General features: G+C 38.1%; 1 protein-coding gene across 1 annotated transcript in view; it reads left to right on the top strand.

Moving 5' to 3' along the window:
- The window catches only part of NAMPT (nicotinamide phosphoribosyltransferase), a 46,418-nt gene that overhangs the window by 16,143 nt on the left and 7,044 nt on the right, over positions 1-23,231 (top strand). The window contains exons 5-8 of the mRNA XM_010344323.3: positions 2,523-2,681; positions 3,370-3,506; positions 9,963-10,188; positions 11,954-12,073. Of these exons, the coding sequence (XP_010342625.1) occupies positions 2,523-2,681; positions 3,370-3,506; positions 9,963-10,188; positions 11,954-12,073 (642 nt within the window). The remainder of the gene's footprint in view (positions 1-2,522; positions 2,682-3,369; positions 3,507-9,962; positions 10,189-11,953; positions 12,074-23,231) is intronic.

Here is a 23,231-nt window from a genome sequence, read left to right on the forward strand (position 1 = left end):
CAGTGATCTTTTTAAAAGGGGAGTGATTTTATTAAGAGTATAATTTAAGCTGATTTTGTTGGACTATGGAAAGGAAACGGTGATGTGAAGGATCACTGTGTCTGATAGTTATTTCTCTCCTTCCCTGGCATTTTTCGAGGGGTAAGGTCAATCTTCTACCTTTATAACTCAACTAGAGTTTTTCACATTATGTTTTATATCTTATACTCCTAGATAATATTTGAGTTGAATTAAAATGTGAGAGTTGATTGAATTAAATTCAACAAGTGAATATTCATTAAGTACCAGCTATGTACCAAAAACAATGCTGGGCACAGAAGTTAGAGTAAGATGTCTCACTCAAAGGGCCTTTGAGGGAGAGGTGGCAGTTCATTCTTAACTAACCACTAATATCATTAAGAATTAGTGCTAAGTTGGTAGCAGAAAATAGGTAATTCTGTCTAAAGCAATCATGAAATGGAAAATAAGCTTAATAAGGAGAAGGAAAAGCTTAAGAAATGCTACTGTGTTCTTAGAATGACAAATAGTCCTATGGCAACTGCAGCATAAAAGTAAAAAATGCATAGACGATAAACCTTGTGATGATATACAAGGCAAGATGCTGGAAGGCCTCAAATCCTGTATGAATGAGCTCCACCCCCACCCCGTGGACAGCAGATCACAGTTCAAGCCTTTTAAGGAAAGCCTAAAAAACTAGTTTTGGAATGAGGAACCAGTGGCAATATGAGGAATAATTAGAGAGGGTAAAGGTTAGAGATAGGATAATTGTGGGCACTGGCAGTAGAATTGAAAGAGTAATTTCAGAAGCAGAATGGCCAGAGGTTGGAGGTGACTGCTTAGAGTTTAAGAATTGTACCAATTTTCTATTGTGTAACAAACTATCCCAAAACTTAATGGCTTAAAGCAACTATTATTTCTCCTGATTCTGTGGTTGACTGGATGGTCCTCTGCTGGTCTTGCTTAGACTTATACATCTGCATTTAGCTGAGGGTTCAGCAAGGCTGGACTCTCTATAATGGCCTCATTCCCATGTCTGGGGCCTCAGCTTAGATAGCTGGGACTACCAGGTCTCACATAAGAGGCTTCTTCAGAGCATGGTAGTCTTGGGGTTCTAAGAGAATGAGAGTAGAAGCTGGAAAACCTCTTGAAACTGGAGCTTGGGAGTCACACAGGACTTTCTCCACATTCTCGTTAGTCAAAAGCAAATCATAAAGACAGCACAGAATCAAGGGATAAGAAAGTAGATTCTATCTCTTGATGAGAAGAGCTGCAAAGGCCACATTTATTCAGTCACAGGAATCTAATGAATGCTGCAGGATTTTTAAAAAAGATGACCAGATTGGCAAGTTCAAGGTTAATCTTTTTATTTGTTTTTACTTGTTTTATTTATTTATCACTTGTATTCAGTAAAAGCTTGCTTTGTATAATTTAGTTAATTAATGTCTTTTTGGTTCAGCACAGACATTGCATCATCTTAGCAGCTCTAACAGATTTGAAGCTGCTTCTAATGACATACTATCTGGTTTATAAAATAAAAATAGAAAAGTATGATCTTAGAATGGAAAAGTTAATTTCTAAGCCATGGTAATTATTACAGTTGCTATAATTAAACATACTTTCTGTGGAGCTTCCTGGCAGCCAAGAAAAAAAGGGAAATCAAAACAGTGTTCTTATCAGAAAGAGGAACCCAGCATTTCTTCTGTTTTCTCATTTGGGAACTTAGTAATCACTGAATTATAAAGTAGACCATGACCTTGATTATGCAACATATGTGGAAATGTTTCCTGTAACTTACTTATGTAAGTATTTTATCAAATATTTATATATTTGATAAAATATATATTTTATAAAAGCTACATACATAAAGCATAACTCGGTAAATAGATTTCTGTAGTAATAAGCTAAAGTGCTTCAAGTATATAACTTAGTTGTCCTATTTAATCCAAGAGAAAATGAGATTCAAGACTACCTAGAGGAGTAAACGAACAACTTCTTTAGACCAGTACTAATCAAAATGCAGTTCTGTACTTAATGTGAACTTGCATCAAATAGGGCATGCTGGTCCATGCTGGTCTATGCCCTAGTTGATGCAAGTCCACGTTAAGTACAGAAATGAAGAGTAAGCATTTAGAAACTTGGGGCAGTTTGACATTGCCTCAGCATCCCAGTTTGAGTGTACTTTGTAAACTATTGATCCATGACAGAATGATACTTTCAGAATTGGTCCTTTTATCACAGATAGTCTTTCAGAATGTTACTTGCTTCTTTGGAGCTTTGGATAGAAACTTGGTAATGTGAAGTTCTCTGCTGTGTGGGCCTGCTGTGCTTATCTTTGTTGCTGATTGAGAGCTGAGCAAAGTACTATATCTGGAATGCCCACGACAGGCATCCTACTGTGCAGTTGAGTGTCTAGTTAATAGTATGGAAGCTCCAGGACATACCTCCAACAAAAGCTAGGATTTTCCTCAGAAAGAATGCAGGATTTTATGTCTTAATGTTTGTGGTTAATTTTGTTACTACAGACTATTCTTGTTCAGTCCTGGTATCCAATCACAGTGGCCACAAATTCCAGAGAGCAGAAGAAAATATTGGCCAAATATTTGTTAGAAACTTCCGGTAACTTAGATGGTCTGGAATACAAGTTACATGATTTTGGCTACAGAGGAGTCTCTTCCCAAGAGGTAAGTGACTGAAACCAACCTCATTTAATATAATGTGGATTGATTGTTAGAGTACCACTATAAACTTTTGGGGATGTTATTGGGATTGATCTTGGTTCTAAATAGGCCACATTTTGAAATTCCAAAGATTCAGCCAGCAGATACATACTCAGTACCTACTACTATGTTCGGGGTACATGGGATATGTCCTTCAACAGAGGTCCCTCTCCTTGATACATTAGATAGGTGGACAGATGGATAGAAACAAACATAATAAATATATCAGATGTGAAATAATGCCATAGAGAAGCACAAGGCAGGGTAAGGGAAGAGAGAGTGATGAAAAGTGGGGTGGAGCACTATTAAATAGCTAATATTTAATTTAATATTTATTAAATATTAAGATATCAAATACTTGTTTAATTTAGTAATTAATATTAATAGTTATTAATTAAATAGTTTAAAAACATAATAACTTATCTCTTTGAGGAGATAATAGTTGAATTTTTTAATATTTAGGAAAAATTGAATCTCTGTCATTAAGAACTGTTATCTCTGATAATAAATACTTTCCTAAGAATAGCTAAAGACAATTCGCATGGGAGCTATGCTATATACCTTAAATGTGGTTGACTGGATGGTCCTCTGCTGGTCTTATTATTATGTGGGTTTTTCCTTTTTGGATTTTGGTTTATGATTGATTTTCCAGACTGCTGGCATAGGAGCATCTGCTCATTTGGTTAACTTCAAAGGAACAGATACAGTAGCAGGAATTGCTCTCATAAAAAAATATTATGGAACGAAAGATCCTGTTCCAGGCTATTCTGTTCCAGCAGCAGAACACAGGTAAAAAAATGCTGTTTATTTACTAAAACTACTAACTTTTTTTACTCTTGTATTTGTATCTCAGTGACATTTTACCTAACTGCAGAGCCAGGTACCTACAGTAAATCTTCATGAACTTGAGCAACACAAACTCAGTATCTATACAGAAGTATAAACATTAGACTCAGAGAGGTAGAGAAGTTTTATCCATCCTAGAAGAAACAGCTTTAAAGCTTTTTTCCAACACTTGCATTGCCATAGAAATTTTCTTTTTAAGGAATTGTTTTTTCAGTTACTGTATTGCCAAATGTAGATAGATTTTATTTCATTAAATTTAGAAGCACTCACTTATACAGTACTGGCCACTTTATGCCTTTTTCTTGTTCTTCTATATGACTTTCCCTGTATTTGCCCTGGAAATTGTCATCTGTACAGTACCTTCAGTTGTAGATGAGAAAGCAAGACTTTTTGAGGAAAGAAAGGGTGTTCAGATCCTTTTTACACTTCCTTATCTACTCTTACTAAACCATCTTTAGTTACCCAAGAAAGAAATTATAATCTAAACCACAGCTGCTCTGGTCCTAGAGCTAACTTTATTGAAAGTACATGGGGTTTTTTAAATGTTTGTCAAACCTTATTTCTGGTTTTTATAACAAAATTATTTACTGTGATCATTAGGGAATATTTAAGTTCTGCTTATACTTAAAATTCCAAAATGCTAAAAACAGCAGTGAATTTAGAATCAAGCTAAGCCTTATTGTTACTACTATTTGAGCCGTATTAGTTGACCAGTGTTCATATGCAAGGCAGTCTACTGGGTGCAACAAGGGATAGAAGGATATTTTTTTTTAAAACTGACCCTATCCTCAGGATGAAATAATACATAGTGATAGTCTGCTCTGTTGGTTAAGTGCTTGTAAGGAGGTACAATTAAAATGCTGTAGTGTTGCAAGGGAAGGAAAGGAAGAATCATATTCTACTAGGAAAGGAGGATCATATTTCACTAGCAGTATCAAGAAAGCTTTTATAGAATATGCAAAATCTTCTCTTGAAAGATTGGTAAAATTTAATGGCTAACACTGGGCAGTTATTCATTCTCTGAGTAAATATTTATTGCATGCTTATCTTGTGTGAAATATTGTGATGAAAAGCAGAGAGAGTGAATATGATTAGAGAATAAAGGCTGAAACAGATTTCTTAGGGAGCATAGGGGAGACCGAGAAGACAGGTTCGGGTTAGTAAGGGCCCTCATATTTTGACATTGAATGTTAACTGTGTGCACATCATGCTAGGTTATTCTAAATTAGGCATTTTTAAATGGAAGCAGGCACTGACATTTTTGAGCAAAGAAGTGATGTTATCAGGTAGATATTGTAGGAGACTTTCTTATAGCAGGATATTTGTCCTATGGATTGGAAAAACCGGAAGATCGTCTTTATAGGAAGCTATTCCAACAGTGTTAAGGTGATGAAGTCCAGAACCAAGATGCTAAATGGAAGGAAATAGGTAAACATGAGCAATGTTTGGGAGATAAAACTGCTAAAACTTGGTGTTTTGAGTTGGGACTCAGTAGGGAATAGATTCAGCTGATCTTTATGAGCATTGTGGTATTAGTTAGGCCTTGTTGAACACTTTTACATAAAAGCTTCAAGACTAGCAACCTGGAAAAGTAAGAGCGTCTTTAACAGATAAAAATACTCTAAAACTTTATTTTGGACTTAGATGTGCATCTTTTAAAAATCTAATGTAGTATGCACATATTAGACTCTTGGCTGTTGGTTGTTTCAAAGTAGTAACATTATTCTGAGAACAAGGACAGTGGCTTTTGGGCTTTCTTGTTAAAATGAAAAGGACGCTACATGTGGGCATGAGATAAAAATCCGTATTATTTTTATGGTCTCATATTATTCATTGCATTGGTAAAATTTGACTCAATATATACAGATGTTTCACATGTTCTTAATAGAAACATCTTTTAAACAACAGCATAGTGTACCAAAAAGAGGTTTGGACTGAAAGTTGGGAAACCTGGGTGACCTCGGGCTGACATAGTGGGTGGCCTTGGGCAAGTCACTTGTCTCTCTCAGGCACTTATCTCTGTTCATTTCCTCCATCCAACCAAACAAAAGGAGGAGCTAAAGTTTTACATCTCCAACATCACAAGGTCACTGATGATAAATGAGCTAACATCTAAAATAACTTTAAGAGAACTGTATAAATTTAGAAGTTTACATTATTATATGTATCTTAATAGATGAATCTGTACCTAGAAATATTTAATTACAGAAGCTTTTTTTCTCAAACTTTGGAAAGGTATCAGATTTAATTTGGTGCTTGAAATTGGGATTAATAGCATTGATAGAATTCATTAATGATCATTTATGATGTCTAGAATTCATTTATAATCTTCATATATCAAATACTAGAATAGAGGTTATGATTGGACTAGCTAGAGTGTGCTATAGCAAATGTCTGTGGGATGCTGACATGAAGATACTCAACTTTCTATCTCACAAAGTAGATCTGGAGCCCAGAAAAAAAAGAGGCTAAAACACAGATGCTGGAAACCCTCATGCAGGGACTTTTTTTTTTTTCTTAAGCTTTGAATGTTTCACATAAGGTGTTACAGAAGACAAGTACCTAAGTCAGAGCCATGAGAAATATTGCCATTTGGCAGGTTAGATTGAAGAAGGAGAGCTCAGCATCTGGGGAAGACTGAAAAGGGAAACATAGAAATAGAAAAATAAAGGTGAAACATGGGAGATGTCATTGAAGTCAAGAAAGAACACTTCAGGAAAATTCAGGTGTCATGGAGAAAGCAAGTAAGATCGAACAACGAAGTTTGCTAGACATGATACAAGTAGATGGTTAGATGACTTACTGTTACAACATTGTAAGCAGTGTCCTCTTAACTGTAGGAGTTCATTCACACATTGTAAAATTCTCCATTGTTGGTATTCATTGATGTTAATTCTCTCCTTTTTAGAGGGAAGTTGCAGTTTTGAATATGAAGAGGAGCTTCTTTTCAGTCCTATCTTAATTCCTTTAGCCTGCAGATGCATAACATAGAGAATTGACATCATAGCTACTGGCAGCCTCTGTAGCTGTTGAGAAGAGTGTTCACTAATGAGTTTAATATAAATAGGTTCTCAATTTTGGATTCTAGGTTGTAATCTTTTATATTCTTGAAATGTACATGCTGCATTACCCCAAGTATACAATTGACACTATGGGAAAAGGATGTAACTCTAGTCCTTTAGAAAAAAAAAAACAAAAAAAACTGTATAAAGTGATAATTTCAGACATAAAGTCTGACTCTTTAAACAGTTATGAATTAAACTTATACTTACTTTGGCTTTATAATAAATGAATGTGCTATCTTTTTATTATTTATTGGGGAGAACAGATTAGAGACAAAGACTAGAAAAATTAGGGAAAGTGAAAAATTGCTTGGCATAATGAAATGATAATTTTCAGAATTGTTAGGTTCTGTTTAAGATGTTTTAAAATTATTTAAGTTATATATTAACAAATATTTATGCAGGTTGAGCATCCGAATCCAAACTGCTCCAAAATCTGAAGCTTTTTGCTCAAAAGCATTTCAATTTCAGAACTGGGGATGCTTAACTGATAAGTATAATGCATACATCCCAAAATCTCAGAAAAAATATTCAGTATAGTACTGGAAGTTCTAGCCAGAGCAATCAGGCAAGAAAAAGAAATAAAGGGTATTCAAATAAGAAAGGAGGAAGTCATATTGTCTGTATTTGCAGATGACATGATTTTATATCTAGAAGACCCCATCGTCTCAGCCCAGAATCTCCTGAAACTGATAAGCAACTTCAGCAAAGTCTCAGGATACAAAATCAATGTGCAAAAATCACAAGCATTCCTATACACCAATAACAGACTTAAAGAGAGCCAAATGAAGAACGAACTGCCATTCACAATTGCCACAAAGAGACTAAAATACCTAGGAATACAACTAACAAGGAAGGTAAAGGACCTCTTCAAGGAGAACTACAAGCCAAAGTAATTTAGATTCAGCACTATCCCCATCAAGCTACCAATGACCTTCTTCACAGAACTGTAAAAAAAACACCTTAAACTTCATATGGAACCAAAAGAGAGCTCACATAGCCAAGTCAATTTTAAGCAAAAAGAACAAAGCAGGAAGCATCACACTACTGGACTTCAAACTATACTACAAGGCTACAGTAATCAAAACAGCATGGTACTGGTAACAAAACAGAGATATAGACCAATGGAACAGAACAGAGGCCTCGGAGGCAACACAACATATCTACAACCGTCCGATCTTTGACAAACCTGACAAAAACAAGTAATGGGGAAAGGATTCCCTGTTTAATAAATGGTGCTGGGAAAACTGGCTAGCCATGTGCAGAAAGCAGAAACAGGACCCCTTCCTGACACCTTACACTAAAATTAACTCCAGATGGATTAAAGACTTAAACATAAGACCTAACACCTTAAAAACCCTAAAAGAAAATCTAGGCAAAACCATTCAGGGCATAGGCGGAGGCAAGGTCTTCATGACCAAAACGCCAAAAGCAATGGCAACAAAAGCCAAAACAGACAAATGGGACCTAATCAAACTCCACAGCTTCTGCACAGCAAAAGAAACAGTCATTAGAGTGAATCGGCATCCAACAGAATGGGAAAAAATTTTTGCAATCTACCCATCTGTCGAAGGGCTGATATCCAGAATTTACAAAGAACTAAAACAGATTTACAAGAAAAAACAAGCCCATTCAAAAGTGGGCAAAGGATATGAACAGACACTTTACAAAGGAAGACATACATGAGGCCAACAAACATATGAAAAAAATGCTCATCATCACTGGTCATTAGAGAAATGCAAATCAAAACTACGTTGAGATACCATCTCACACCAGTTAGAATGGCGATCATTAAAAAATCTAGAGACAACAGATGCTGGAGAGGATGTGGAGAAATAGGAACAGTTTTACACTGTTGGTGGGAGTGTAAATTAGTTCAACCATTGTGGAAGACAGTGTGGTGATTCCTCAAGGACCTAGACATAGAAATTCCATTTGACCCAGCAATCCCATTACTGGGCATATATCCAAAGGATTATAAATTGTTCTATAAGGACACATGCACACGAATGTTAATTGCAGCGCTGTTTACGATAGCAAAAACCTGGAACCAACCCAAATGCCCATCGATGATAGACTGGACAGGGAAAATGTGGCACATATACACCATGGAATATTATGCAGCCATCAAAAACGATGAGTTCGTGTCCTTTGTAGGGACATGGATGAACCTGGAAACCATCATTCTCAGCAAACTGACATAAGAACAGAAAATCAGACACTGCATGTTCTCACTTATAGGCGGGTGTTGAACAATGAGAACACATGGACACAGGGAGGGGAGCACAACACACTGGGGTCTGTTAGGGGGAAGTAGGGGAGGGACAGTGCAGGGTGGGGAGTTGTGGAGATATCTCCATGGGGAGAAATGCCAGATACAGGTGATAGGGAGGAAGGCAGCAAATCACACTGCCATGTGTACCTATGCAACAATCTTGCATGTTCTTCACATGTACCCCCAAACCTAAAATGCAATAAAATAAATTTTTAAAAAATTGAAATTTAGAATACTTCTGGTCCAAGCATTTAACATAAGCAATACACAATCTGTAATGACTTACTAAAATATCATGTCTATCCAATAAGAAGAACTGGTATTAAGGACATTGCAAAAACCACTATAACCATTCTTATTCAATAGAAGCTATCATACCTTATTTTCCATCTTAATTATGTTTTACTTAAACTTTGAATTTTTGTTTCCTTGGCATATATTAATTCGTAGTAGATAATCTACAAACAAAGTACATGACTTATTACTAGCCATTTGAAGATATAACAGGTAGTTGACTGTATATATGTATGGCGTAGTATAAATAATTGCCTCTAAGTATAAGATTTTGAAAGGTAAAAAAACAAAATGTATGTCTTTACTATTATTGGTATACAGTTTCAGAAATTCACAGAAGGGAGCCAGGTGCTCGCATTGCCTAACAAAATAATGGAAGTGTGTATGCATTCTTTCTAATATCTTGACATAATGTAAAAAGGGCACTCACCAAGTGCTTTTTAGTTGACTGATTTTAAATCAGTAGATTCAGAAATACCAAAAAAAAAAAGTTTATAATTGGTTGAAAATGACAAGAGCTAGGAAACTTAAATAACTGTTGAAAAGGAAGGAGTAAGGCTACTTACAGTGTTAAAAACTAATTGGCTAAGGTGTAGTTGACTCAGATATTTCATTTTCCTTAATGATGTACATTCGTTAAACTAAATCAGTCACCTTCTCTGTAATGTTGATGGTTTGGTATAGTAAACATGAGATATGATTAAAGGTGATTCAGGAATAGATTCTGTGTCTGCATAAGTAAATCTGTATTTTCATTTTGTTTTCTAGTACCATAACAGCCTGGGGGAAAGACCATGAAAAAGATGCTTTTGAACATATAGTAACACAGTTTTCATCAGTGCCTGTATCTGTGGTCAGTGATAGCTATGACATTTATAATGCGTGTGAGAAAATATGGGGTGAAGATCTAAGACATTTAATAGTATCCAGAAGTACAGAAGCACCACTAATAATCAGACCTGATTCTGGAAACCCTCTTGACACTGTGTTAAAGGTAAATTTTCATACGTAACTTGATTATTAGAATACCTGTAGCCCAGCTGCATCAACACTACTTTTCAATTACACACACACAATTTCAGAGCTGTCTGGACCAGTCCCTGATTTTAGAGTTGCAGCCCAGAGAGAGTAATAGATTTGCCCAAGGTCACACATTAATAGCACCGAAGGACATCAAGAATTATGGATTATCTTACTGTCAGTTAGACAGTAAAATAATCTTCTCTGCTTACCTGCAAAATTAACAGCATTGCCATTTTAATTCTGTGATTTGGGCACTAAACTTATTGGCAGTTTGTTTCTTTTTCATTGTAAGTCACTGCTAGACCTTTGAAGTTGTTAGCACAAAAGAAATACGAACAAGGTGATATGGAATAAAAATAATTCAAAAATACTATTTAGGTGGAGATTCTTTAGAAATACTATTGATTGATAATGTAGCAGTGTTGCTTTTTGTTGTTAATGTTCAGGACTTGGTTTGTCTTCTTCAAAAAGTAGTAACAACAGCAGGCTTATTTGATGCCTACTACTAGAAAAGTATTATTTTAGGCGCTTTACATAAGAGGTGCCATTTAATCTCTACAAAAAACCACATTGATAAATATTACTGTTTCTGTTATAGAAGAAAAAACAGGGCCTGTAAAAGTTAAAGTAACTTGATCAAGGTCACACAAAATATAAGGAGTCAAATATCCAATATAGGTCTTTTGCCTGAAGCCTTGCTGCTTGACCACATTGTTTTTCACTTAATGAGCAGATGATAGAGTACTTACCCTTTAAGAAACGGGACAGAATTAAGGAAGTCTTTTCTTACTCTGTTAAATGATAGGCCAAGCTGAAGGTCTTGTCTTAGCCTGCAGTATTTGATTTTAGCAAACTTGATAAGTTTCATGTTTTTACTGTTACCTAATAAAAAAATGTACACAGCTAGTTAAGAGAAACTGATTTTGTTAATACAGAATTTTCTCTGCATTAGAATCTTTAATCAATTTATTTAGGAAAAGGAAGTGATTGTTGTGGAAAGACAATGACAAGTGTCTCTTCCAGGTCTTGTTTCTCTGACCAAGCTTTCTGAGAAATTTTAAGTTGATGTACCAAACTTTTAGTAGTTAGTGAATGAGTAGGATCATTTGCGTATTGTGCAATTTGGCTTTAATTAAGAGCAAAGGAGAACTTAAAGACTATGGGTTCTAGATGCTGTTTCTGCCTATCACAGTTTCTCTGAACTTTGTGATTGAAATGGATTTATGTTTGAATTGTATCAGGCAAAAACCAAACAAAGTCACTGGGCACGAGCAGAGTAAGTCCAAATCAGAAGTATAACCATGAGTTAAATGATGCTTTATATACTTCTTTAAAATATTATTTAATCTCGTAATATTAAGAATTTTTTTCTTGAATCTATATCATTTGAATAATGCTTTATATACTTTAAAATATTATTCAGTCTCTTAATATTAAGGATTTTTTTTCTTGAATCCATATAATTTGATTATATGGAAAAAACTTAGTTTTTTCTAAGGGAAAAAAACTTGTTTTGAGCCACTTCATGGTATAAATTCACCTCATAGAAAATAACATCCTTCATCCTTGTTATTAATGTACTTTAAAGGGGTTGGGACCAGATTTTAGAAGGCATATAAAGCAGTTAATTTTTATATTCTCAAGATTGTCTAGCAAAGCAAAATCATTTAACTTTGAAAGCTCTTATACTTGTTTTCAGCTTCAGTTATTTGTGTTGCATGTGTTTTTCCATATAGGTTTTGGAGATTTTAGGTAAGAAGTTTCCTGTTACTGAGAACTCAAAGGGCTACAAGTTGCTGCCACCTTATCTCAGAGTGATTCAAGGGGATGGAGTAGATATTAATACCTTACAAGAGGTATGTGTTCTATAGTAAAAATTTCAATAAAGCAGTTCTCATAATTGAGCTCGTTTATATTAGTTTGATCAACAACACATTACTAAATATAATTTTAAGTCTTCATAAGTGTTTATGTTGGTATAAATCTCTGCATTGCTTAAAGTGTAGAAATACTAGTTTACAATATAGAAGTGCCAGCCAAGCCATACTTATTCTTCCAGTAGTCATTGACCACCCTGCATGCTGAATCTAAACAAGTATCACTGTGAAACAAGAAAACATCAGTCAAGAAATACTCCTTGGAATATAAAACAAAGCCTTGACTCTCTGGCATAGGTCCCAGTTTTCATAGACTGGATCTTCACATACTCTTAACAATGTAGAACTCAGATGATATTAATGGGTGCTTTTTCAGAAATTATAGAATAGCTGTCACCTCTTCTAAATTATGCATTGAGTGTCATCACTGTTAGATATAGCCAAATAGTTTAAGTGTTAGGCAGACATACCTTCTTTTATTGTGCTTTGCATTTTTTATGAATTGAAGGTTGTAGCAACCCTGTGTTGAGCAAATCTGTTGGTGCCATTTTTCCAACTTGTGTTCACTTCATGTCTCTATGTCACATACTGGTAAATTCTCACAATATTTCAAACTTTGTCATTATATCTGTTGTGGTAATCCACGATTAGTGATCTTTAGTGTTACTATAATTGTTTTAGGGCACCACAAAGCGTACCCAGGTATGACAGGAAACTTAATTGATGAATACTGTGTGTGTTCTGACTCCTTCACCAGTTACGCATTCCTTGTCTCCTCTCACTTCAAGTCTCCCTATGCCCTGAGACAACAATATTTAAATTAGGTCAATTAATAACCCCACAGTGGCCTCTTGAGTGCTAAAGTGAATGGAAAAGTCATATGCCTCTCATTTTAAATCAAAGCTGGAAATGATTAAGTTTAGTGAGGAAGGCATGTTGAAAGCTATAATAGGCCTTTTAAGCCAAACAGTAGCCCAAGCTGTGAATGCAAAGGAAAAGTCCTTGAAGAAAAATAAAAGTACTCCTTCACTAAATATATGAATAAGAAAGTGAAACAACCTTATTACTAATAGGGAGAAAGTTTGAGTGGTCTGAGTAGAAGATCAAACTAGCCACAACATTTCCTTAGACCAAAGCCTAATCCAGAGCACGGCCCTCATTTCAGTTTTGTAAATGCTGAGAGAAGTGAGGAAGCTGCAGAAGAAAAATTGGAAGCTAGCCTAGGTTGGTTCCTGTGGTTTAGGGAAAGAAGCCATCTCCATAACATGAGTGCAAGATGAAGCAGCAAGTGCTGATGTAGAAGCTGCTCCAAGTTACCCAGAAAATCTAGCCAAGATCATTGATGCAGGTGGCTATCCCAAGCAACAGATTGTCAGTGTAGACAAAATAGCCTTCTATGGGAAGATGATGCCCTCTAGGACTTTCATAACTAGAGAACAGAAGTCAATGCCTGCTTTGAAGGGATGGGCTAACTCTCCTGTTAGTGGATAATGCAGCTGGTCACTTTAAATGGAAGCCAGTGCTCATTTATCTTTCTGAAAATCCTATGGCCCTTAGAATTTGCTGAATTTACTCTGCCTGTGTTTCATAAATGGAACAACAAGGCCTGGATGTGTTTACCTCATAGTATACCAAGTATTTTTGAAGCCCACTGTTGGAACCTGCTGCTCAGGGAAAAAAAATGCTTTCAAAGTATTATTGCAGATGGCATCTAAGATCTGATGGAGATGTACAAAGAGGTTAATGTTTTTCATGCCTCTTAACACAACTCCCATTCAACGGCCTATCAATGAAAGAGTAATTTCAAGTGTTATTATTTAAGAAATACATTTATATAGCTGCCATAGATGGTGATCTTCTGGTAGATCTGGGCAGAGTAAGTTGAAAACCTCTGGAAAGTATTCACCATTCTAGATGCCATTAAGAACATCCATGCTTCATGGCAAGATGTTAAAATGTCAGCATTAACAGGAGTTTGGAAGAAATTGATTCCAACCCTCATGAATGACTGAGTCGTGATTTGACTTCAAGACTTGAGTGGAGGAAATAACTGCAAACATGATAGAAATAGCTAGGTAACTAGAATTAGAAGTGGAGCCCCAAGGTATGACTGAATTGCTGCAGTCTCATGATTAACCTTGAACAGATGAGGAGTTGCCTCATATAGATGGATAAAGAAAGTGGAGTCTTGAGATGAAATCTACTTCTGGCGAAAGTGCTGTGAACATTGTTGAAATGACAACAAAGGACTTGGAATATCCGTAGAATTAGTTGATAAAACCAAAGCAGAGTTTGAGAGGATGGACTCCAATTTTTTAAAGAAGTTCTTCTGTGGGTGAATGCTGTTAGACCAAACAGCATCACATGCTACAGATAAAACTTTCGTGATAGGAAGAGTCAATTGATGTGACAAACAACATTGTCACTTCAAGACTGCCACAGCCACCCCAACCTTCAGCAGCCAATACCCTGATGAGTCAGCAGCCATCAACACCCAGTCAGGACTTTCCACCAACAAAAAGAGCCTTTCCACTCACTGAAGGCTCATATAGCCATTAGCATTTTTTAGCCGTAAAGTATTTTTAATCAAGCTATGTTTAAGGTATGTATTTTTAAGACATAATGCCATTATTGCACACTTCATAGACCACAATGTGGTGTAAACAAACTTTTATATGCACTGGGAAACCAAAAAATTCCTGTGACTTGCTTTATTGCAGTGGTCTGGAAGCAAGCCCATAGTATTTTCAAAGTATATCTGTATTATCTTAAAATTTTTGCCTCTTGTTTACTAAATAAGCTTCCTAAGGGCCATAATTTCATCATAACTAACACCTAAAATGCTCTGCAGAATATCACTAACAATGTAGGACATCTGTGTTCAGAAACCAGTGACATTTGGATGTATACCAATCTCAGATGGTATCTATAGCTATGAAACACAAGTTTTTTTTCTCTTTGAAACAGTTTGGTGGTGGTTGAATAAGGTCGGTACCCAAATTATGGTAGTTTTCCAAAGACTGATTTGGAAGGGAGAAGTATTGTGTACAACAAAAAGTATTTCTGCAGTGATGTGTATGGGTGTCTGGAATAGATCTCTTATACTAACAAGGATGAGGTTTCTTCCACCATCTCTCCAGAACTGCCTTGTTTAAGAGAATTTGGAATTCCTTTAGCTCTTCTAAGACATTTAGTGTTGGGACATAGAGGCTTTCATGTGGAAAAGAAAGAAGAAATAGAAGAAAAGTCTGCAGTGAGAAGGGAGGGGACCTTGCACATAGAAATCTCAACTGACGAGGAGGAGGACCCAAAATGGCCGACTAGGAACAGCTCAGGATTGCAGCTCCCAGTGAAAGTGCAGAGGGTGAGTGGACGCCACGTTTCCAGACGGATTTTTATTGCCCACAGACCAGGAGATTCCCAGGCAGAGGAGCCCCACGGGTCACCAGCGTGGCTGTTTTGGCCAGTGTGGCTGTTTTGGCCAGCGTGACTGCTTTGCCGGCACCCTGGCGCGGCAGTTCTCTGTACAAAATACACTGGTCCGGGTGCCCTTTTAGCTGGCAATTGGAGACCCAGGAGATAGATCGCCCATTCATCTGATTTAAAAAGGAACCGAAACGGAGCCAGGCCAGGAGATTTCTGGGCAAAAAAACTGCCACGAATCTCAGCGCCGCTGTTTCAGCCAATGCAGTGAGTCGCCACACAGGAAATCACACAGATCCCGTTGCCTTTTCAACAGGCGACTGGAACACCTGGAAGAGAGTCAACCGTTCAACTGAAGAAAAAGGCTCTGAGTCAGGGAGTCAGGTGATCAGGCTCAGCTGGACCCACCCACACACACACACAAACAGTATTTGAAAATGCGCTAGGTTGAGAGTTTCACAGTAAGCACAGCCGGGACGGTCCAGCTCTGTGGGGGAGGGGCGTCCGCCATTGCTGAGACACTCCACCACTACGGAGGTAGTCTGCCACCACTGAGGCAGCCCACCATTGCCGAGACAACCTGCCATTACAGAGAGAGTCCGCCATTACAGAGGCAGGCCACCATTGCTGAGGCAGTTCTAATTACACCCATATAAACAGGACTGTAGGGAAGATCACATGGCAGCTGGGGGGATCCCACAACAGCTCAACAAAGCCACTGCAGGCAGACAGTGACTAGGCTGCCTCCTTGCTGGGCAAGGCAGCCCTGGAAAAAAAAAGGCAGCAGCACAACTGAAACTCATAAATAAAGCCCTAACTCCCTGGGACAGAGCACCTGGGAAAAAAAATAAATAAAGGAGTTTATGAGTTCTGCTGCAGCAGACCTAAACGTACCTGCCCAGCAACTGTGAATGAACAGTGGAGCTCACAGCTCAGGACTTGAGCTCCAATAAAGGACAGACTGTCTCCTCAAGCAGCTCCCTAACCCCCATATGTCCAGAGTCACCTCATAAAGGAGAGAACAGACTGACATTTGGCAGGTATCCTACTGGGACAAAGATAGCAGAAGAAACTGGCAGCAACCCTTACTGTCCTGCAGCTGCTGCAGGTGATCCTCAGAAAAGCAGGGCCTAGAGTGGACCTCAGCAGTCCTACAGCAGAGGTGCCAGACTGTTAGAAGGGAAACTAAGAAACAGAAATAACTTCATCATCCACAAACTGGAAGTTCACCCAGAGACCCAGTCTGAAAGTCAGCAACTACAAAGACAACAGGTGGATAAATCCACAAAGATGGGAAGAAACCAGCGCAAAAAGGATGAAAACACCCGAAACCAGAACACCTTTCCTCCTACAAGGTATCACAACTCCTCACCAGCAAGGGAACAAGGCTGGATGGAGAAGGAGTGTGATGAAATGACAGAATCAGACTTGAGAAGGTGGTAATAAGAAACTACAGTGAGCTAAAAGACCATGTTCTAACCCAATGCAAAGAAACTAAGAACCTTGAAAAAAGATTTGACGAAATGCTAACGAGAATGGACAACATGGAGAGGAATATAAGTGAATTGATGGAGCTGAAAAACACAACACGAGAACTTGGCGAAGCAGGCACAAGTTTCAACAGCCGAATTGACCAAGCAGAAGAAGGGATATCATAGGTCAAAGATCAACTCAATGAAATAAAATGAGAAGGCAAGAATAGAGAAAAAAGGGTAAAAAGGAATGAACAAAGTCTCCAAGAAATGTGGGACTTTGTGAAAAGACCTAATCTATGTTTGATAGGTGTACCTGAATGTAACTAAGAGAATGAATCCAAGGTGGAAAATACTCTTCAGGATATGATCCAGGAAAACTTCCCCAATCTAGCAAGGAAGGCCAATATTCAAGTCCAGGAAATACAGAGAACACCACAAAGATTCCTCAAGAAGAGCAACCACAAGGCACATAATTGTCAGATTCACCAGGGTTGAAATGAAGGAGAAAATGCTAAGGGCAGCCAGAGAGAAAGGTCGAGTTACCCACAAAGGGAAGCCCATCAGACTCACAGCAGATCTCTCAGCATAAACCCTACAAGCCAGAAGAGAGTGGGGGCTAATAATCAACATCCTAAAAGAAAAGAACTTTCAACCCAAAATCTCCTATCCAGCCAAACTAAGCTTCATAAGTGAAGGAAAAATAAAATCTTTTGCAAACAAGCAAGTACTCAAGAGATTTTATCACCACCAGGCCTGCTTTACAAGAGCTCCTGAAAGAGGCTTTACACATAGAAAGGAACAACCAGTACCAGCCACTCCAAAAACATACCAAATGGTAAAGAGCATCAACACAATCAAGAATCTGCATCAACTAACAGGCAAAACAGCCAGCTAGCATCAAAATGGCAGTATCAAATTCACACATAACAATATTAACCCTAAATGTAAAAGGACTAAATGCCCCAATCAAAAGACACAGACTGGCAAATTGGATAAAAAGTCAAAACCCATCAGTGTGCTGCATCCAGGAAACCCATCTCACATGCAAGGATACACAAAGGCTCAAAATAAAGGGATGGAAGAAGATTTACCAAGCAAATGGAGAGCAAAACAAAGCAGGAGTTGCAATTCTTGTCTCTGATAATAGCAACAAATATCAAAAGAGACAAAAGAAGGACATTACATAATGGCAAAAGGATCAATGCAACAAGAAGAGCTAACGATCCTAAATATATACGCAACCAATACAGGAGCACCCAGATACATAAGGCAAGTTCTTAATGACTTACAAAGAGACTTAGACTCCCACACAATAATAGTGGGAGACTTTAACACCCCATTGTCAACATTAGACAGATCAACAAGACAGAAGATTAACAAGGATATCCAGGACTTGAACTCAGACCTGGAACAAGCAAACCTAATAGACATTTACAGAACTTTCCACCCCAAATCCACAGAATATACATTCTTCGCAGCACCACATCACACCTACTCTAAAATTGACCACGTAAGTGGAAGCAAATCACTCCTCAGCAAATGCAAAAGAATGGAAATCATAACAGTCTCTCAGACCACAGTGCAATCAAGTTGCAGAAACTAACTCAGAACTGCAGAATGCAGAAACTAACTCAGAACTGCACAGCTTCATGGAAACTGAACAACTGGCTCTTGAATGTTGACTGGATAAACAATGAAATGAAGGCAGAAATAAAGATATTCTTTGAAACCAATGAGAACGAAGACACAACATACCAGAATCTCTGGGACACATTTAAAGCAGTGTCTAGAGGAAAATATATAGCAATAAGTGCCCACATGAGAAGCAAAGAGAGATCGAAAATTGACACCCTATCAAAATTGAAAGAGCTAGAGGAGCAAGATCAAAAAAACTCAAAACCTAGCAGAAGACAAGAAATAACTAAGATCAGAGCAGAAGTGAAAGGAGACAGAGGCACAAAAAACCCTTCAAAAAATCAATAAATACAGGACCTGGTTTTTTGAAAAGATCAAAATAGACCACTAGCCAGATTAATAAAAAAGAAAAGAGAGAATAACCAAATAGATGCAATAAAAAACAATAAAGGGGATATCACCACAGATTCCACAGAAATTCAAACCATCATCAGAGATTATTACAAACAACTCTATGCACATAAACTAGTAAACCTGGAAGAAATGGATAAATTCCTGGACACTTGCCTCCTCCCAAGCCTAAACCAGGAAGAAGTCGAAACCTTGAATAGACCAATAACAAGGTCTGAAGTTGAGGCAGCAATTAAGAGCCTACCACCCAAAAAAAGCCCAGGTCCAGATGGGTTCACAGCCGAATTCTACCAGACATACAGAGAGGAGCTGGTACCATTTCTTCTGAAACTATTCCAAATAATCCAAAAAGAGGAAATCCTTCCCAAATCATTTTATGAGACCAACATCATCTTGATACCAAAACCCGGCAGAGACTCAACAAGAAAAGAAAACTTCAGGCCAATATCAATTGCAACAGCACATCAAAAAGCTTATCCACCATGACCAAGTAGACTTCATCCCAGGGATGCAAGGCTGATTCAACATACGCAAGTCTATAAACGTAATTCACCACATAAACAGAACCAAGAACAAAAACCACATGATTATCTCAGTTGATGCAGAGAAGGCCTTGGACGAAATTCAACAGCCCTTTATGCTAAAAACCCTCGATAAACTAGGTATTGACAGAACGTATCTCAAAATAATAAAAGCTATTTATGACAAACCAACAGCCAATATCATACTGAATGGGCAAAAACTGGAAGCATTCCCTTTGAAATCTGGCACTAGACAAGGATACCCTCTCTCACCACTCCTATTCAATATAGTACTGGAATTTCTAGCCAGAGCAATCTTGTTCTAGCCAGGCAAGAAAAAGAAATAAAGGATATTCAAATAGGAAAGGAGGAAGTTAAATTGTCTTTATTTGCCAACGACAAGCAACTTCAGCAAAGTCTCAGGATACAAAATCAATGTGCAAAAATCACAAGCATTCCTATACACCAATAACAGACTTAAAGAGAGCCAAATCAAGAATGAACTGCCATTCACAGTTGCCACAAAGGGAATAAAATACCTAGGAATACAACTAACAAGGAGCGTAAAGGACCTCTTCAATGAGAACTACAAGCCACTGCTCAACAAAATAAGAGGGGACACAAACAGATGGAGAAACATTCCATGTTCATGGTTAGGAAGAATCAGTATCGTGAAAATGGCCATACTGCCCAAAGTAATTTTACAGATTGAGCGCTATCCCCGTCAACCTACCAATGACCTTCTTCACAGAACTGTTAAAAAACACCTTAAACTTCATATGGAACCAAAAGAGAGAGCCCACATAGCCAAGTCAATTCTAAGCAAAAAGAACAAAGTGGGAGGCATCACACTACTGGACTTCAAACTACACTACAAGGCTACAGTAATCAAAACAGCATGGTACTGGTACCAAAACAGAGATATAGACCAATGGAACAGAACAGAGGCCTCGGAGGCAACACAACATATCTACAACTGTCCGATCTTTGACAAACCTGAAAAAAAACAAGCAATGGGAAAAGGATTCCCTGTTTAATAAATGGTGTTGGAAAAACTGGCTAGCCATGTGCAGAAAGCAGAAACTGGACCCCTTCCTGACACCTTACACTAAAATTAACTCCAGATGGATTAAAGACTCAAAACATAAGACCTAACACCATAAAAACCCTAGAAGAAAATCTAGGCAAAACCATTCAGGACATAGGCGTAGGCAAGGACTTCATGACCAAAACACCAAAAGCATTGGCAACAAAAGCCAAAATAGACAAATGGGACCTAATCAAACTCCACAGCTTCTGCACAGCAAAAGAAACAGTCATTAGAGTGAATCGGCATCCAACAGAATGGGAAAAAATTTTTGCAATCTACCCATCTGACAAAGGGCTGATATTCAGAATTTATGAAGAACTAAAACAGATTTACAGGAAAACAACCAACAATCCCATTCAAAAGTGGGCAAAGGATATGAACAGACACTTTACAAAAGAAAACATACATGAGGCCAACAAACATGAAAAAATGCTCATCATCACTGGTCATTAGAGAAATGCAAATCAAAACTACGTTGAGATACCATCTTACGCCAGTTAGAATGGCGATCATTAAAAAATCTAGAGACAACAGATGCTGGAGAGGATGTGGAGAAATAGGAACACTTTTACACTGTTGGTGGGAATGTAAATTAGTTCAACCACTGTGGAAGACAGTGTGGCGATTCCTTAAGGACCTAGAAATAGAAATTCCATTTGACCCAGTAATCTCATTACTGGGTATATATCCAAAGAATTATAAATTGTTCTACTGTAAGGACACATGCACACGAACGTTCATTGCAGCACTGTTTACAATAACAAAGACCTGGAACCAACCCAAATGCCCATCGATGATAGACTGGACAGGGAAAATGTGGCACATATACACCATGGAATATTATGCAGCCGTCAAAAACGATGAGTTCGTGTCCTTTGTAGGGACATGGATGAACCTGGAAACCATCACTCTCAGCCAACTGACATAGGAGCAGAAAATCAGACACTGCATGTTCTCACTTATAGGCGGGTGTTGAACAATGAGAACACATGGACACAGGGAGGGGAGCAATACACACTGGGGTCAGTTGGGGGGAAATACGGGAGGGACAGCGGGGGGTGGGGAGTTGGGGAGAGAGAGCATGGAGAGAAATGCCAGATATATGTGAAGGGGAGGAAGGCAGCAAATCACACTGCTGTGTGTGTACCTGTGCAACAATCTTGCATGTTCTTCCCATGTACCCCAAAACCTGAAATGCAATTTAAAAAAAAGGAAAAGAAATCTCAACTGGCACGCACACACCTAATTGCCATTGTCCTCTTACCTCAGCTGAACTGATAGTCTCTTGGTGTCAGTTAAGTTCTGTTCCCCATACCTGCCTTTGAGGCATTTTGCAGGTACACATACCCGTCTCCCCCTTGCAGATGAAAGAACATGGCAGGGTACTGAATCTGTTTCAGAAATCGCATTAGCCTGCCCGTTGCTGTGCCTACATTTCCTTGTTCTAGCAGCCAGCCCTTAAATTGTTCAGGCAAGTTGAACTGGGTTCAAATTGGGTTTTTCAGTCAGGTATTCAAACTTCCGTTTCAAAATCAGAGCTCTTTGGCTTTCCTTTATTTTTCTTTTTTCTTTCCTTGTTTACATGAACTTTGGGAATGTATGTGCAGTTTGTTTTTTTTTTTTAAGACAGGGTCTCAGTCTGTTACCCAGGCTGAGTGTAGTGGTGCGATCACAGCTCACAGCAGCCTCAACCTCCCAGGCTCAGGTGATCCTCCCACCTCAGCCTCCTGAGTAGCTGGGACCGCAAGTGTGTGTCACCATACTTGGCTATTTTTTTTTTTTTTTAATGTTTTGTAGAGATAGGGGTCTCGCTGTTTCCCAGGCCAGCCTCAAACTCCTTGACTTAAGGGATCTTCACACCTCAGCTTCCCAAAGTGCTGAGATTGTATGCATGAGCCACCATTCCCAGCCTGTATGTGCATTTTTATAGTAGAGAATCAACTCAAAACTGTACATGTGGTAATCAACTCAAAACTGTACAACTCAAAACTGTATAGTGGAGAATCAACTCAAAACTGTACATAAACAATAATTAAATACTGAGATAAATACTCTGGCATTAGTGAAACTTAAACAGAACAGTTAGAGGATTGAATAGTTTTGTGTTATGCAGATGTACTCAGGAAGCAAAAATACCTTTTTTTTTTTTTGGGATGGAATCTCACTCTTGCCTAAGCTGGAGTGCAATAGCGCAATCTCGGCTTACCGTAATCGCTGCCTCCCAAGTTCAAATGATTCTCCTCCCTCAGCCTCCTGAGTAGCTGGGATTACAGGCGCCTACCACCATGCCTGTTTAATTTTTTGTGTTTTTAGTAGAAACAGGGTTTCACTGTGTTAGCCAGGCTGGTCTGGAACTCCTGACCTCGGGTGATCTACCTGCCTCAGTCTCCCAAAGTGCTGGGATTAAAGGCCTGAGCCACCATGTCTGGCCAGAAAAATATCTTTAAAAAGCTGGGCCTGTTGGTGTACCTAAAGGATAATACAGATGTTCCTCTCAACTTAGGGTAGGGTTGCATCTCAGTAAACCCATTTTCAAGTTCCAACTATTGTTAAGTGGAAAATGTAGTTAATACACCTACCAG

This window comes from Saimiri boliviensis, chromosome 10 (genome assembly GCF_048565385.1).
Source record: "Saimiri boliviensis isolate mSaiBol1 chromosome 10, mSaiBol1.pri, whole genome shotgun sequence".
NCBI lineage: Eukaryota > Metazoa > Chordata > Mammalia > Primates > Cebidae > Saimiri > Saimiri boliviensis.